General features: G+C 42.2%; 1 protein-coding gene across 1 annotated transcript in view; it reads left to right on the forward strand.

Moving 5' to 3' along the window:
• The window catches only part of pkd1a (polycystic kidney disease 1a), a 117231-nt gene that overhangs the window by 65766 nt on the left and 33696 nt on the right, over positions 1-17769 (forward strand). The window contains 6 exon segments of the mRNA XM_056279536.1: positions 172-388; positions 2264-2423; positions 3007-3159; positions 3420-3564; positions 12100-12432; positions 14968-15056. Of these exon segments, the coding sequence (XP_056135511.1) occupies positions 172-388; positions 2264-2423; positions 3007-3159; positions 3420-3564; positions 12100-12432; positions 14968-15056 (1097 nt within the window).

Here is a 17769-nt window from a genome sequence, read left to right on the forward strand (position 1 = left end):
TTTAATACTCTAAAACTGTCTCTTCTGTGACTATGACAGGAGACCATGAGTGTGCTGAGGTTAGTCTCCCCCTCTCTCCTGCTCTTCATCACTCTCCTGATCCCTCTTGCAACTTGCCCCCCATTCCCATTCCCCCCTGACAACACTACGACTCCTCCCCACCACCACCAGGTTACAGTGACCTAGGGGTCTCAGAGACGCCCCTGCTCTACAGCCTGCTAGTGACACGCTGCAAGGAAGACTACTGTGAGGAATTCTGTGTGTACAAAGGCACCAGCCCAGAACACTCCGCCTTCCTGCCCCCAGGATTCAGTTCAGCTCGTCACCGGGTGGCTGTATCCATCACTGTGGAGGACCACCAGGGGGCGGCCATCACCGCTGTCAACAAGTAACTCCACTCCTGTTACCTAATTTCACTGGGAATTTGTTAGATGCTTTCATCAGAACTACCTCGAGTGACTGAATTGGGTGTTGATGGGCATGATAGTTTTTTACACGAGTCAGACCTGGTGCTAGGCGTAGCAACTGAAAATGTTATCACAGTTTTATTAATTTTATTATTTAAGTTTTATTAATAACCTTTTAACCATGTTTACAAAATTACTATTTCTGTCAAGTGTAATGGGTTATTTTGCTCCTTAATGAAAGATGAAAAGATACTGAAAGGACTTTTTGCTGCCAGAATATGCAGTTTTTCAGTTCTGTGGATGATTCAGTTAGTGCAGCACAATAAAGAGCAAATTATAAAAGATAAGAGCGAAATTCTTTCAACTTAACAACTATCTTTACATATGAATAATGAAAAACAAACAATGACTCAAAATGTTGACGGTCTTAAATTTAACAGTAACCTCTTGCATTGATCAGAGAAGCTGTGGCAACACAATTCAAAGGAACAAGTGTGGAAATAAAGTCTCATCAACAGGTGTTGGATCCTTTTCCCTCTGCGAAATTGCAGTTATAGTCACTAGTGAAAATAACATGCTGTCATGAATTAGAAAATAAATTTGCCCCATTTCTTGAGCTGTAAAGATTGTACAAGTTGAAACAGGCATGTGCTCCTCAACTAACTGTACAAGGTGTAAACAAATGAGAAGGACAAGCCCATAAGCAGCCTCTGGTTTCAGAGCTTCCCTCTGGAAGGTGACAGTCGCTCCATTTCCATCAAGGTATCTTTTAGCAAATCATGCCATCTCGAATAAAACCTCCCAAATTTTATAAAAACCAAACTTTTTTAGTTTGAGGTGAAAAAGTGTGTTTGTCAGGAGGTGATGTGATAAAAATCTGTGGAAATGGGTGTTTGAGATTTCTCTAAGCCATGTCCACTTTTCTGGTGGCTTTTTTCATCGATAGTTCGTTCTGTGCACAGGAAAATTACTCAATAGCTTGAAACGCGAAAAGAAACTTAACCGGTGAAATTGATCAACTTTTCGAAAATGTGTAAAATTCACTTAACATAATGTTGGACACGTGCCAGTATTTCCTCCTTTGCTGAAAAACATCTTGGTAAGCGATCTGGTGGCAGGGACATACAAGTAGTGCTTTGTTAGACAGCTCAAGAATTATTATTATCACAGCTCACTGTACCGATATCATATTCATCTGTAATATAAGCTGCTAAACACGAGAGGAAATCTGCTCGCTATTAAAAAATGACCAAACTGTTTGGGTTTCAAAATAGAGGAATATTTATTTGAGATAATTGTAAATATATATATATATATATATATATATATCCCCATCGCCAGTAAAACGTCAAGTTTTGGTACAAAGGGCGTCCGGGTAGTGTAGCGGTCTATTCCGTTGCCTACCAACATGTGGATCGCTGGTTCGAATCCCTGTGTTACCGCCTGCTCGGTCAGGCATCCCTACAGACACAATTGGCCGTGTCTGCATGTGGGAAGCCGGATGTGGGTATGTGTCCTGGTCGACAGGACATGGCAGACATGGTAGTCTGCAGCCCTCCCCGGATCGGCAGAGGGGATGCAGCAGCGACCGGGATAGCTCGGAAAATTGGGTAATTGGCCAAGTACAATTGGGGAGAAAAAGAGGGGGGGAGCCAAAAAAAAGTTTTGGTTATGAAAGAGTATCTTGCTACTTGGTCCATGAGCGCATGCATAAATAGCAATGCCATTCTTACCCAATTTAGATGTGCACAGTCACAATATGCAAGATAGAAGATGCAGCTCAAGTTCTGTATGTGAAAGACGACAACACTGAAAGGCTTTCATCATCATTGCTTTTTTTGTGTCCATGTGTCAAGGTCCATTGAAGTGGTGCTGCCAGACCCTCCCCCTGGTTACAGTGGTCTCCCCCATTGGCTGGCTGAGTTGACTGACAGAAAACTCAAAGAGCTGCTGAAGCAGGGAGACTCCCAGAGGGTCAGAGAGTTATCCCTGGCTCTCATTACTGTGCTAAATGAGGTAGGACAGGCCCACCTATTAGAGCAGCTAACATCCATTATCCACTACCCCATCCATGTACACATATACACTCATACATACTTAACTACAGACGTAAATCATTTATAGTAGTAATATTATTTTATATAGTGTTCATTTCCTGTAAAGCATTCCTCCACTCTGTCTTAAAATATGTACCTTTATAATACCTACATCTGACATTATAATCTTTCAACTCATCTTAACCTGGTCATGATGATTGTCTTAGTACTTATTGCAATGTGCACTCCATAGAAGTAGTTGGATTGTTTGGTTTATTTTCCAACTCTGCATTTTCTTTAAAAAATAATTTCAGTCACACACTCTTCTCTCCAGTTTGTGGCAGCTTGTTTTTTTTTTTACAGTCGATATCTCATCAGATGGTTACACACACTTGTCATAAATCCATTCCACCTTCCGGCTGTGTTTATAAATATTTTCGTCTCGTTGGGTGCCTTGACTTTATAAATCCTCTCAAGGATGATTGTCTGTGTGGCATTTTCTTCACGCTTGGGTCTGTATCGGCGTTGTGCCAATTACCGACGTGAGCATTTCTCCCTTGCAGTATGAGAAGACCAGAGGGTCAGCCCTGCGGAGACATGCGGAGCGACATCACCGGGTCAGTGTACGTAGTAATATCACCAGGGCCCTGACAGCGTTGGATCTAATCACTGTTAACGACATCCAGCAGACCTCAGCTGCCCTGGCACAGTGCACGGTGAGCATGGTCAGATGGTCAGAGGGAGACATGGAGGGCAGGGGGGCTGAAGGCCAATGAGGAATGCAGGGGAGGGGGACATGGGGAAAAGGGGGAAAAAAACAAGTAAGAAGGAATGAAGCAAAGGGGGAGGTAAGCAAGAAGGCACAAGCAAATGACACTAGTTACTGTGTGTGTGTGTGTGTGTGTGTGTGTGTGTGTGTGTGTGTGTGTGTGTGTGTGTGTGTGTGTGTGTTTTTTTTTTTTTTTTTTTTTGGCAGGCGGTGAGTCCAGAGTTCATCTGCGAGGAGTGTCAGAACAGCACACTGAACAAGCTAGAGTCCATGCTGGAGATCCTCCAGACTGACACCAAGCAGGGCACTGTCACTCCCACTGAGATCGCTGACAACATCCTCAATATTATGGGTAAGCAAGCCCCCTCAGATCCCAGAAAACCAAGAGCGCGAAGCAGCGGTTCAGCCTGGATTCGCCATGTCACAGAAGTGGCGAGACATCTCCTTTGAGACTGCCGGCCAGAGAGATGCAGCTGGCGAATGCATGCAGTACGAGGGTGGGTGTTTGAATTAGAATAGGGAGCGATTGGCCACTAAATTGGGAGAAAAAGGGAAAAATCAGAAATAAATTTAAAAAAAGAAAAGAAAACCAAGAGCGCTTCGCCAGGCAGAGTAGAGCTTTAAGCCGTTCAGTTTCAAACTATTGTGACCTTGGCTGTGTCCATGTCGATGTGTGTGTGTGTGTGCATGTTTAAAGCCTAGCAAATAGTTGTTACAAGGTTACAGTATAATTAAAGGTTATACTATAATCTTGATGAGGTCTCCTACTAATGGAAACAAATTGAATAAAGAACAAAGGCTTTTTCAAAGCAGCAGCAGGCCAATTATGATGCCTCTTTGTTAGTGCATGCATCACACACACACACACACACACACACACACACACACACACACACACACACACACACACACACACACACACAGAGTAAATAAGTGACTCAGAAGGGTACTTGGTGATGTGCATGACACTTTGGAACTTAAACCAAACTGTGACATCAGTGTAACAGGTACACACAGTCTATATATTGAAGTCTATGGCTTACTTTTAATGTGCGACCATTCAGTTGTACTTGAGCTGACGAAAAGCCAGTTAAGAGCAATTGCAACTGAAATATTTTTAGATACAAGGCAACTCATGGACCTAGAAAGGAAGTTGCACATTAACACACTCACATATTAATGCATTCAGTTGTCAAGTCAAGTCAATTTTATTTGTATAGCCCGATATCACAAATTACAAATTTGCATCAGTGGGCTTCACAGCAACACAACATCCTGTCCTTAGACCCTCTCATCAGATAAGGAACAACTCCCTAAAAGAACCCTTTAACAGGGAGAAAAAATAGGTAGAAACCTCGGGGAGAGCAACAGAGGAGGGATCTCTCTCCCAAAACGGACAACAGATGTTGTGTTTACACAATTACGCAAGCAAAATTTATTTGTATAGCTCTAAATCACAATTCGGTCCCATAGGGTGTTACAATGACATTGCATTCTCTAACAGATGAAAATTAAATAAATAAATAACATAAATGCATGGGTCAATCTTTAGACCTTCGATTGATTCAGATGGTGCACATGATGTGCATGACGAGGCAGTTAATGATATGTTCTTCCCCGTGTAACTTTATTGACAGCTGATGATTGCTTATGGCATGAAACAGGCTTGTACTGTCTCATAAAGAATTTACTTGAATCACTGGATTATTTTGCTCCTTATTTGTTGAGCACTTTCCCTACCGTTGAGTGTTTCTTTTAACAAAATTATTTTCGCTCCTCGTCTTGTTGAGCACTCTTGAAACCAGCATAGAACAAGTAAATTTCAGCTATTCAACAAAGAACATACCAGCACCGATGCAGAGAGACTACCTGAAGTGCCTTATTTCAAAAACCGAGAAGTTCATATGAGTGGTAAGATGGAGAGCATTCTTCTTTCTAAATCCGGATGATAAACCAATTGACAAGCAAAATTATGGATTCAAATCTACCAAATCACCGCCGTCCATCCTTAAATTGAAACCCTTCGAAGATGGTATGCTCGAAATGATTAAAAACATAAAATTTAAACCACCGATTAAAACATTCCAGAAGAAATTGCGCAACGATTAAAAAAAAGATAAAAGAGGATGATATACTCTTCATTGCAGCCGACATAACCACTAACTTTTACAAATTAAAACCCGAGCAATACGGTAATCTACTAGAAAATAATGTCACAAAATCATACAAGAGGGCCGCAGAGATCGCCGAAAGAGAAGTAATGATGAAAGACAAAAAAAAATCGCCTCAGACCTAAAGTTAGACAACCACATTGATGTCACTGCCTAGAACCAAGCCTTTATCAACCTGAAGGGCCACAATCCGAACTTTTAAACAAGCCAACATGCAGACTGACCAACCCCACCAAACTGGAAATCGCAAAGATAAGTAAAAAAAAATCAACGAAAACACGAATGATCAAATCTTGAAAGAAAATGGAAAAACACAGACCAAATATTATAATGATGTAAGAACACAGATGACATGAAGAACTGCATATTTATATGTTTTGATATATGCATGTTCTACCTCTCTGTAAGCAAAGAGTTACTATCCAAAGCCACTGATTTTGCCACAAAACACACAGTGATATCCGAGCAAGACAGACATTTTTTTACCAGATGAAGGAAACACTTTTGTACCACAGTGGAAACCCATGACAGAAAAAAGGTAATAGCAAATTTGACGTAACCATGGGCAGCTTCAACGGGTCAGGGACGTGTGATCTAATTGGCATATATTTGTTATCTCAATTACAAGACCTAGACATCAATGTCGGACTCTATAGGGATGATGGGCTAGCAATTTGTAGCAAAACACCAAGAGAGGTCGAGCAAATTATATGCAAAATATTCTCAAATAATTGGCTGAAAATCACAATTGAAGCAAACCGAAAACAAATTGACTTTCTGGACATCTCAGTGGACCTTAGGAATGGCACATACAAGCCGTACATTAAGCCCAACAACACGCTGCAGTATGTCCATAGAGAAAGCAACCACCCACCCTCCATCTTGAAGAACATCCCAAAAAGCATTAATAGAAGACTCTCAAAATTATCATCTAATGAGTCCATCTTCAATGAAGCTATACCCCCATACCAAGATGCATTACAAATGAGCGGCTACAATTTTAAGCTCAAGTACAACCCACCATTAAATACTGGCTGGCAGTAAATCGACAACAAACGTAGCAGAAGACGAAACATCACCTGGTACAAGCCACACTACAGTGATACTGTGGCCACAAACATCGGTAAGCAGTTTTTTTAACTTTTGGATAAGTGCTTCACCCCAGACCATCAACTGAGGAAGATATTCAATAGGAACACCATCAAAATTAGTTACAGCTGCATGCCTAACATTCAACAAATAATATCTCCCACAACACAAGAATCATGAACAAATGAATGACACCATCACAAATGGACACCCCCAACTGCAACTGCCATTTGAACGACTCATGCCTCATCAAAAGAAAATGCCAGATGAGGGGGCATCCGGGTTGCATAGCGGTGTATTCCATTGCCTACCAACACGGGGATCGCCGGTTCGAATCCCCATGTTACCTCCGGCTTGGTCGGGCGTCTCTACAGACACAATTGGCCATGTCTGCGGGTGGGAAGCCAGATGTGGGTATGTGCCCTGGTCGCTGCACTAGCGCCTCCTCTGGTCGGTGGGGGCGCCTGTTCAGGGTGGAGGGGGACTGAGGGGAATAGCGGGATCCTCCCACACACTACATCCCCCTGATGAAACTCCTCACTGTCAGGTGAAAAGAAGTGGCTTGCGACTCCACATGTATCGGATCGGCAGAGGGGGTGGAGCAGCAACTGGGATGGCTCGGAAGAGTGGGGTAATTGGCTGGGTACAATTGGGGAGAAAAAGGGGGGAAAATATCCCAAGAAAGGGACGAAAGGAGTTATCTACCAAGCTACGGTGAGGAGAAATGACAACAGCAAAATAGAGACATATGTCGGTCTAACAGAGGGAACACTCAAAAAGAGGTTTAATGCACACGTGTAGCTTTAGAAACAACCATTTTAAGAATGTAACATCTTTACGCCGTTATATTTGGTCATTGGCGGACAGAAACTTTAATTATTCAACCACCTGGAAGTAATAAAATGTGCAATCTATGTCTAACTGAAAGTATTTTATCATTTGCAAACCAGAAATATCTACATTGAATAACAGGAATGAATTGGCCAGCAGTTGCAGACATAGCTATAAGCATCTGTTTTGTAATTATAAATACGTCATGCCAATAGACAACCCCCGCCGCCCCTTACTGGAGCGTTTGCAATCACGTGTTTTTGAATTTTTTAATGTAGGCACTTCCCTCTTCCTCATTGGACGTTGTGCACATGATGTGCATGACGAGGCAGTTAATGATATGTTCTTTCCCATGTAACTTTATTGACAGCTGATGATTGCTTGGCGGGCTTGTACTGTCTCATAAAGAATTTACTTGAATCACTGGATTTTATATATATATATGAGAGAGAGAGAGAGAGAGAGAGAGAGAGAGAGAGAGAGAGAGAGAGAGAGAGAGAGAGAGAGAGAGAGAGAGAGAGAGTATCCTCTCCAGTTGCACATTAGGCATCCTTCTCAGACATTGCCACAAATCAGGTATGACCATATGCTTCAACACTTGTTTAGTGCCACTGAGCCAAGGAGAACGAAAAGATGAAGAGAAAGTTCAGATTGAAGGCATTTACACACCGGGGACGTGATGAATAAATGACATGAAAATGCAAACTACTCGCCTGCAAATATTTAGCATCAAAACTATTAATACCAGCAGCGATACGAATTTGCAACAGAAACATGAATTTGCGACGGAATTGACCTGTAATTTAGTCAAAACAAAAAAAACACTGCATCCAACTGCATAAATTATGATAGGTTTACGTCACTGTGAGACAGAACAAATCTGATTTTAGGAGGAGCAAAACTTCTTGAGATGAACTAAATCAAAATCTTTTCTAACCAGCTGTCCACTATGGATGAAGATCAAAATAAGGCCAGGTGCCTTAGCTGTAACAACTAGTCAAAAGATAAAACATAGAAATGGGGGTTTTTAACTTCAGAGTTGAAGGAGACTACATAATCAGCTTATTTGATGTCAGCAAGAAGACTGTTCCAAAGAAAATATTTGCCATATGAAAAGCAGCCTGAAACCTGGTGTCATCTGGGATCGGAGCGAACAGGGTGGCACATGAGGATTTATAAGATTGGACTGATGGTGCAAGCCCATTAAGTGTTCATGGGCTTGCTCCAGTAGTCATACATCAGCAGAAGTACTTAAAAGTCCAATCTGGCATGGATCAGGAGCTAATGAATCAGTGAAATTTGGTTGAACTTTGTAATTTTAGAGTGGATTCTAGCAGCAGCATTTTGAAAGTTTTTGATATTAGCATGTGGCAGACTGGACATTGTAACAATCTATAATGATAATAATAAAAACTAATAATCTAGTCTGGATTGAATATAGACATGGATCAGGTTTCATCTTCCACCATAGATAGGATAGAACAGATTTTTGCAATACATTGAAGGTGATAAAACTTTTTTTATAGGTATAATCATGGCGGTTATTAAAAACATTAGGAACAATGCCTGTAGCAAGAAACAAGTTATTAATATTTAGTATGAGGGGTCCCAAGAATAGCCAAAGATCAAATCAAATGTCTTTATTTCAACCATGCAAAATAAAAGAAAAAAATGACCAAACATAAATTAAAAAAAACAAATGATAAAAATAAAACCAGACGAATTCAACAAAAGAATTCTCAGTAGGGAATCCAACAAATATATTCGAAAAGGAGCAGGAGGAAGTTACTATCTATAATTTCCTGCCCCCTCTCTAATGCTCAGTTAATAAACCTAAATAATAAACTTAGTTTTTCACACATCAGAGTGTCATTCTCAGTGTCTATCACAGAATGACACGATTAAAAAAAATAAAATAAAAAAAATAAAAACAACAAGAACAGGACGTGTGGGCAGCGTAGCGGTCTATTCCGTTGCCTACCAACACAGGGATCGCCGGTTGGAATCCCTGTGTTACCTCCGGCTTGGTCGGGCATCCCTATAGACACAATTGGCCATGTCACTGGGTGGGAAGCCGGATGTGGGTACATGTCCTGGTCGCTGCACTAGCGCCTCCTCTGGCTGGTTGGCGTGCCTGTAGGGTGGGGGGGGACTGGGGGAAATAGCGTGATCCTCCCACATCCTACATCCCCCTGGTGAAACTCCTCACTGTCAGGTGAAAAGAAGCAGCTGGTGACTCCACATGTATCAGAGGAGGCATGTGGTAGTCTGCAGCCCTCCCTGGATCGGCAGAAGGGTTGGAGCAGCGACTGGGCGGCTCGGGAAAGTGGGGTGATTGGCCGGATACAATTGGGGAGAAAAGGTGGTGATGGGGGGGATCCAACAAAAAAAAAACGCAATCAAAATAAAACAAAGAAAACCATAACAATGATTTCCAAAAAACAACAATAACAGCATCCACCTTGAGTGTCACAGTCATGAGAGAAGCAAAATGTCCTCCTCCTCCTAAAAGTTCTTAAAAAGATTTATCAGGCAAGTGGTGGATTTGGCAGCCATCACCAATTTTGACGTTTCAAGCGAGACAGGGTCAAAAGTCGAGAGTGCAGAAACATCCTAGGAAGCATTATATGACATATTAATAGTTAGCAGTGCCACAGACTCAATTAACTGAGAAAGAACTTTGTGCAGATTACTGGTGAAGCTGTCCCCAGAACCATTTATTTCAGTAAAAGGAGCCAGGACCTTTTGCAGTCTATCAGTAAGTGCTATTAGGGTTATACACACCAGTACTATTATTACAAGGACAAGTTGAAATGACTTGAAATTTGATTAGAAAGGGTAGACATTAGATGGTTATCTGGTGTTAATGAAGCTGATTTTCAAGGGCTTTCCATTGCTATAGTTTTCTAGGAAAGGCTAACCTCCAGACTTGACAGTAGATGGGGTAGATTTGAATTGAACAAGATCACTGTAATTAGTTTCAGAACATTTGGAAGGCTTCCACACATGTCGAGGGACTGATGCTTTCTTAATTAAATTGGTTTGTGGCACATCATGCCAGAAGATGCTATAGTAGTTAGATTGTTGTAGTTCATTTTTAGTGCAGAAGAAACTGGTGGGTGACACTGGGGTAAGGAGACAGTCTCAATCTGACAAACTATACTGTCAGTTTTAATCTGATTTAACACGTTAACTGATCTGGTAGACTCCGCATTCACACTAGATGTATGCTTAGCAATGATCTCTAATCACCCACAACACACCTTGCTTTAAGCCCTTGTATCAAAGCTGTTTCAAGCATCTTTCTATACTCCTAGACAAAACAGTGGCGCCTTCCCCGTTTGGGGGGGGGGGGGAGTCTGTTGCTTTCAGCAAGTCAGGTCAGCCCCAGAAAAAGGGGGCCAGCTATCTGAAAATAACAATTGCTGCTCTTGACAAAACTGAGCCAGCCAACAAATCCACGAATCAAAAACGAATCCACTGTGCATCTCATCAACACCTGGTCCATCTCTCTATTGTGATAATAATCATATAAAATGTCAATTAAACAGGGGTTTTCAGTTATCAAATAACTGACTACTTTCTTTGCTGGGCTGTGACAGCCGGACGAGACTTTGTTTTTCTTGCTGTGCCCCTCATTCATTATTACTTGTTGGTGGAACTAGAAGTGACCCTGATCAGAAGTTGAATTTGCTGAGCTCTTAAAAAGAGGTCAGACTACTGCATTGCGGTGAGAGCACTCAAAGTTGGTCCTTTCCATTAAAAGCAATTCAGAACTACAGGAACTGGCTCTGCACAGGTCTCGTGTGGACACATGGCTCAAGTCTACTGAATGCAAATTCACCAAGTCGTTACCTGCTTGGACTCAATAAATGTATTGCATCACATCTATGACAATGTGTCCTTGCTTATCCGTTAAAACGATTGTGGGTTTTGGGGTTTTTGGGGTTGTTTTTTTTTTGCACAAAATGCAGACCAGACCAGACGACGCTTGATTTAAAATGTCAGCACGCTGTGACATCAGTTGTGTTCGCAGGTTTCTGCTCAATCTAAAATCAGTGCGCTGCAGGCAGCTCTCATTCTTGGCCTTCGCCCACTAACAAGTTTCAAGGCACAATTTACGGATCCAATTTTTTTCTCCCTCACAAGATTTGCAACAAATATAAATCTTCTTTGCAGGTTGTCATTTCTACCAGCCAGAGACCAGCTGTGTAGTTTCTGGCCGGTAGAGATTAGCCAGAAACTGGTTGGTGGTTTTGTAGCAAATACAAAATTTGATTGGGATGTGTCTTTTTTCTTTTATCGCTCTACTTGGGTGGCATGGTGGCCCAGTGGTTAGCACTGTCATCTCACAGCAAGTAGGTTCTGGGTTCGAACCCCGGGGTTGTCCAACCTTGGCGGTCATCCCAAGTCGTCCTCTTCGTGGAGTTTGCATGTTTTCCCCATGTGAGCGGTGGGTTTTCTCCGGGTGCTCCGGTTTCCCTCACCTTCAGAAGAAACATGCTTGTTAGGCTTAATACTCCTGTCTGTGCCCCTGACCAAGGCAATGGGAAAAGAACTGGAGTTGGTCCCCAGGTGCAGCATGAAGGCGGCAGCCCACTGCTCCTAGCTGCACAGATCACAGCTAGGATGAGTTAATTTGCAGTAACTGAATTTCCCCAAGAGGATTAATAAAGGAAACTTAAATCAACTTAAATACTCAGGCTCGGGGTTAAGGTAACAGTAACTGCTTACATGAAACTCTACTTTACTCAGCTGTTACTTTTTTCCTTCTCCTTCTTTTGTCCTTCCCCTAGGTGACCTGATCCATCAGGTCAGCCAGTTGGCCTCCCAGACTTATATTCATGGCATGTATGGGGACTCTTCCTTCTCCACTGGCTTCTCTTCTAATTTGTCCAGTGAGGATCAAGGAAGTGCCCCCATGGACCCTTCTGCCTCCTTTCTGGAGCCCCACCCTCTACGCGTGGCAGCCAAGGCCTACAGCCTGTCCTCCATGCTTATGACGATCCTCATGCATGGCCGTGTGCTGAATGAGGAGCCGCTGGTACTGAGAGGAGCAGAGATTGCTGCCACTGGGAAGCTGGCCGATCCCCAGAGTCTGCTCTGCTACCATGGCAATGAAAGTCCAGGTATGTGTGTGTGTGTGTGTGTGTGTGTGTGTGTGTGTGTGTGTGTGTGTGTGTGTGTGTGTGTGTGTGTGTGTGTGTGTGTGTGTGTGTGCGCGCGTGCGCACGTGCGTGCGTGCATACCAGGGCATTATAATAAAAACCAGAAACCGTATCATACCGTCCCAACTCTGTTGGACCACTAAATTGCAGCATTGAAGTACCGTTTTGAATGATCTAGGGACAAACATTTTGAATTGCTGCAATAGAGAATTTTAATTCTTTGGCTCAAAAACTAATTGTGGGTAAAAAGAAATCATGAGAGTGGGAGCCCGAAGAAGATGACTGTGTAATCACCACCATCACTTCTTATTGATGATGCTTGATTTATGTGTCAGTGCTCAGACTATAACTGGCCTTTGGATAAGTCAACATTTATACAGTCCTCTCGCAATAGCTCAATGCACGTGTTTATGGGAAAAATGATAAAGCCCATGCTACATAATTTTTATTAATTTTTTCATTTTGACCATTTTTGTTACTGAAGAAAAAAATGGAAGACAATATTAATTTCACAAATATTTCATAGACATTAAGTGAAAAGTGGAGTTCATTAAGATTGTGTTGAAGCAGAATTATTAAACACCTGTTATTACAAAATCGCCTATCAAAATGATGCAGGTGCTTTTTCGCTCCATGCCAGCGCATTAGTAATCTTTTCCCATGAGCAATTAATGGTTTCTCTCATAACTTTGTTCACGACATTGCTCCTGGCGTATTGTCTAATGTGGGGAATCATGGTCTACCAGTCAATTTTCAAAAATGTATTTATCCAATGAAAGCAACATTATGTAAATTTTTTAACCTTAAAATAACCACTTCTAGTTGGCTAGTACTCGTTGCCTTCATTGGTTGGTCGTTAGTTGGTCGCACGAGGAGTGAGCTTGGTTAGGATTAGGGTAAGAATATCAGAGGCAGAGTAGGGTGGGCCATGCCTCGCCATCCTAGGGAAAAAAATATAGCTAGCGGGAGCTCGTACCCACTCAACAACCCCACGTTACATAGTCCAAGAAAAGGCTTTCGGGGCGCGGAGTGGGAATGAAATAGGCACCATTCTCCCTATTACAAATCAGTGTACTATCAAAAGGATTTTGAAGCTGTTATTTTAAGGTAAAAAAGTTACATAATGTTGTTTTAATATATTTACATCAAAAATAACTAGTTTAGGTCTTACTGCATGTTGAATTTGACTGGTGGTCAATTACTTTGTTCAGATAGAGTCAATAATCTGATTAAGATAATCTGATTACAGTTTTTACAATAATGCAATCTCTTCAGTAATTCAAACATACAAGACTCATTCGATAGTCAACTAATGGAACAGAAGTTGTTTTTCTTGGAACCTCGCTTTTGACATTGTGTTCAAGACTTTTTGTAAAATGTCTGCATTTTTGTTTTTTTCCCTGCCCAAAAATTTTAGGATATTAAGATCCTTCATTTCATTGAGCTTGCTTCAGAAATACAGTCAATCTACTGGTGCTCGACATGTCGTCCTTTGTCAGCTGTTTATTGTTTTTTGAGGTGTATGCAAAGCACAGTAAATCAAATTATTGACAAAAAAATCTAGCTCTGGGCATGTCCGGGTAGCGTAGCAGTCTATTCCGTTGCCTACCAACACCGGGATTGCTGGTTTGAATCCCCATGTTACCTCCAGCTTGGTTGGATGTCCCTACAGACACAATTGGCCGCGTCTGCAGGTGGGAAGCCGGATATGGGTATGTGTCCTGGTCACTGCACTAGCGCCTCCTCTGGTCGGTCGGGGTGCCTGTTCGGGGGGGAGGGGGATCTGGGGGGAATGGCATGAGCCTTCCACTCGCTACGTCCCCCTAGTGAAACTCCTCACTGTCAGGTGAAAAGAAGAGGTTGGCGACTCCACATGTATCGGAGGAGGCATGTGGTAGTCTGCAGCCCTCCCCAGATCGGCAGAGGGGGTGGAGCAGCAACCGGGATGGCTCGGAAGATGCAGTTGGGGAGACAATTGGGATACAACTGGGGGGGGGGGGTGATCTAGCCCTGTTAATCGCAATATGCTTGCGTCGATTTAGACCTTGATTTGATTAAGATAGTTTGAGTTAGGTGTTTACACGGCAGTTGCAATAGTCAAATTATTTTTTCTTAATCTGATTCAAATCTAATTTAACTTTCATGTAAACACCAACTGAGAAGAGTTGCCTTTTTAGACCCAACCAGTTATACCCCCTAGTGGCTGTTTTCATTTCAGTACTTCACCCTTCAGTGGATCATTTAACCTCCGGTGTGTGTGTGTGTGTGTGTGTGTGTGTGTGTGTGTGTGTGTGTGTGTGTGTGTGTGGTAAACTTGGTATGGGGGTATTTAGATCTTGTTTTTCACGTCATATAGTGTTGTTTTCATGTTTTGCGGCTTTTGGATGTAGTTTATGAGTCAGAGCAGCTACTGACATGACAAATGACTACTCTGATTTGTATTCTATTAGCTTTATCAACTTTGTTCTAACTTTGTTCTACCTTTCAATATCACAGAGTGCCAGCGGTTCTCCATCCCCAGAGCTTTCAACAACAGTCTTGGCAAGGCTGCTGCAGGAAACAGCATCATGCAGCTACTTTTGCGGGTACAGCGAGACACATTTGGCACCACATAAATGACACACAATGATAGGAGCTCTGCTTTTGACCGATCTCTTGAAATAAATACCAAAGAGCATGTCAGTCAGCAATTTAAGAAAAGCTCTGGGTATTTTCACATTTTCTGACAAAACACTTAAAGGATAATTCCAGATTTCTACAACCTGTGTCTTATTTTTTTAGTTTTTGCCATTGTGCGTATCAGTTATGATATGCAACAAAGCAAATAAAACCGGCTTCATTGAAGAGATTTCGGACACAGGACCACTGCTGGACACAGCTTTACAATGGCATCTTTTGGGGCAACAGAACACGAGTATCAGAAATGTTTTTAACAAGTCCAATTTAAACCACATGTTTGAAAGTGAAAATGAAAGTGCAAATTAAAAGTTATTACCCTGAAATGTCCAATATTATCCATGGTCACTTTCATTGCTGAGCTACTTCCTGGTTCAGCTCACAAGAATGACAAGTTTATACTTAACACAAGTAGTAGTAACCATCGATAAACTACCCAGCCAGCGCTATTGAAAAGTCATGGGTAGTCATCTACATGGTGTACTTGAGGGACTAGGTTTTTTGCTGTTGTTATTCTGAGTGATCACCTTTATCCTATGATGAAACTCCCCCCCCCCTCCTTTTTCTCCCCAATTGCAACCAGTCAATTACCCCACTCTTCCGAGCCGTCCCGGTCACTGCTCCACCCCCTCTGCCGATCCAGGGAGGGCTGCAGACTACCACATGCCTCCTCTGATACATGTGGAGTCGCCAGTCGCTTCTTTTCCCCTGACAGTGAGGAGTTTCACCAGGGGTGTAAGGGCTGCTATAACTATCCTGATAAACTAAACTAAATAAAAGAGAAGAGCCTTATGGCTGACACGTGTTTATACTTGTTTGTTTCGTCCTAGAGTGATTCTTCCTTTGCGTTTTAAGTATTTATTTAAACTTGCTTGAAGACATACAGTGAAATAATGAATTGTATCCATGAAACAATAGCTTTTAACCTGATCTAATACACGTATACACAAGGCACGAATACACATAGGCTATGCACGAATACACATAGGCTATGCACGAATACACGTAGGCTATGCACGGTCAGAAAAACCGTGTGGCTCCACTCTTCCATTCTAGGCAACTCACCCTTCCGCTTACTTCTTCCGGAGCGCGTTAACCCAGGAACACCCTTCTCCAGTTCTTAAAGTGACATGCACCTTTCTAAGACTACGCAGCGAACTTAATACATAAAGAAAGCAGCTACGTAAAGTATACGATGTGTAAAAAATAAGTATTTAAACTAATTACTCAAATTACTTATTAAAAATGAATAACTATTAGGAGACATTTGGGTCCTACAAGGGGGATGTAGCATGTGGGAGGATCATGCTTTTCCCCCCAGTTTCCCCGCAGACACAGCCAATTGTGTCTGAAGGGACGCCCAACCAAGCCAGAGATAACATGGGGATTTGAACTGGCGATCCCCATGTTGGTGGGCAACGGAATAGACCACTACGCTAATGATGAAAGATTTCTGTCCTAATGGGAGTACTGTCTTCCAGGATGACAATGCCCCCATCCACAGGGCACAAGGGGGTCATTGAATGGATCTCAACTCAACTGAACATCTGTGAGAGGTTTTGGACCGACGTGTTAGACAATGCTCTCCACCACCATCCTCAGAACACCAAATGAGGCAATATCTTTTATAAGAATGGTGTCCATCCCTCCAGTAGAGTCAGAGACTTGTAGAATCTATGACAAGGAGCATTGAAGCTGTTCTGGAGGCTCATGGTGGACCAACACCTTACCAAGACGCTTTATATTGGCTTTTTCTTTAATTTGTCCCTGGTCTGTACATGTGACTGAAGAATGACTCTGGGTTCTAGTTCCGGGTCATAGCGCAGTTGAAGGCGCTGGTGCTCGTTCATGACACGTCTTTTTTTGCTAATTTCGGGACATGCTGCGCTGGCGATGATCAGGTGCAACGGAGGCACAATTGTGAAAGGGTTGGATTAGGAGGAATAAATTATCAGTAGGGGTGGTTGGGGGCTGTCTTCCATTACAGCCAATCAAATCAGCTCCTCTAATTACCTTTAAAAGCAGCGCACGCACTCTGTCACAGCGAACTTCAAATTTCACAATGGACAGTGAAAGTCTAGACCAACTAAGGCAGAAAAAATTCTCCCAGGAGGAAACTGATGTCCTTGTTCAGAAGGTGCAGAGTCGCCAAGTGTGCATACAACAGACATTAACACAATTCCAATGTGATATGAAACGACATGCAAACATGATTATTTGACAGGCTACCGTTTAACGTGTCTTCGTACTCACCAGCATCTTTCTCTCTTTCCTTCCAATCTATCAACACAGCAGGAGACCTTAAATAGTTGTGATCACAGATCAATTAGTCTGGGAAATCACTTCTTTCAGGTTGAATGAGGTTATATGAAATATTGAAATCCCCATGACCATATTGTTTTCCATGTGTAATGATGCACATTGAATGTTTCATGTTGGAAGACAATGATACATATGCAGATATTATGTTTTGTGAATAAAAAGGTTTAGGACAATACTCATTAGTTAAGTTATTCACAAAATAGGCCACCATTACATATACTAAAGTGGCATGTGTGATTTTGGATGTCTATGCTTAGTGCACCTTCGCCTAAATCCCGTAAACTACCACTCAACGCCTGC

The sequence above is a fragment of the Lampris incognitus genome, chromosome 5, assembly GCF_029633865.1.
Source record: "Lampris incognitus isolate fLamInc1 chromosome 5, fLamInc1.hap2, whole genome shotgun sequence".
NCBI classification, from domain to species: domain Eukaryota; kingdom Metazoa; phylum Chordata; class Actinopteri; order Lampriformes; family Lampridae; genus Lampris; species Lampris incognitus.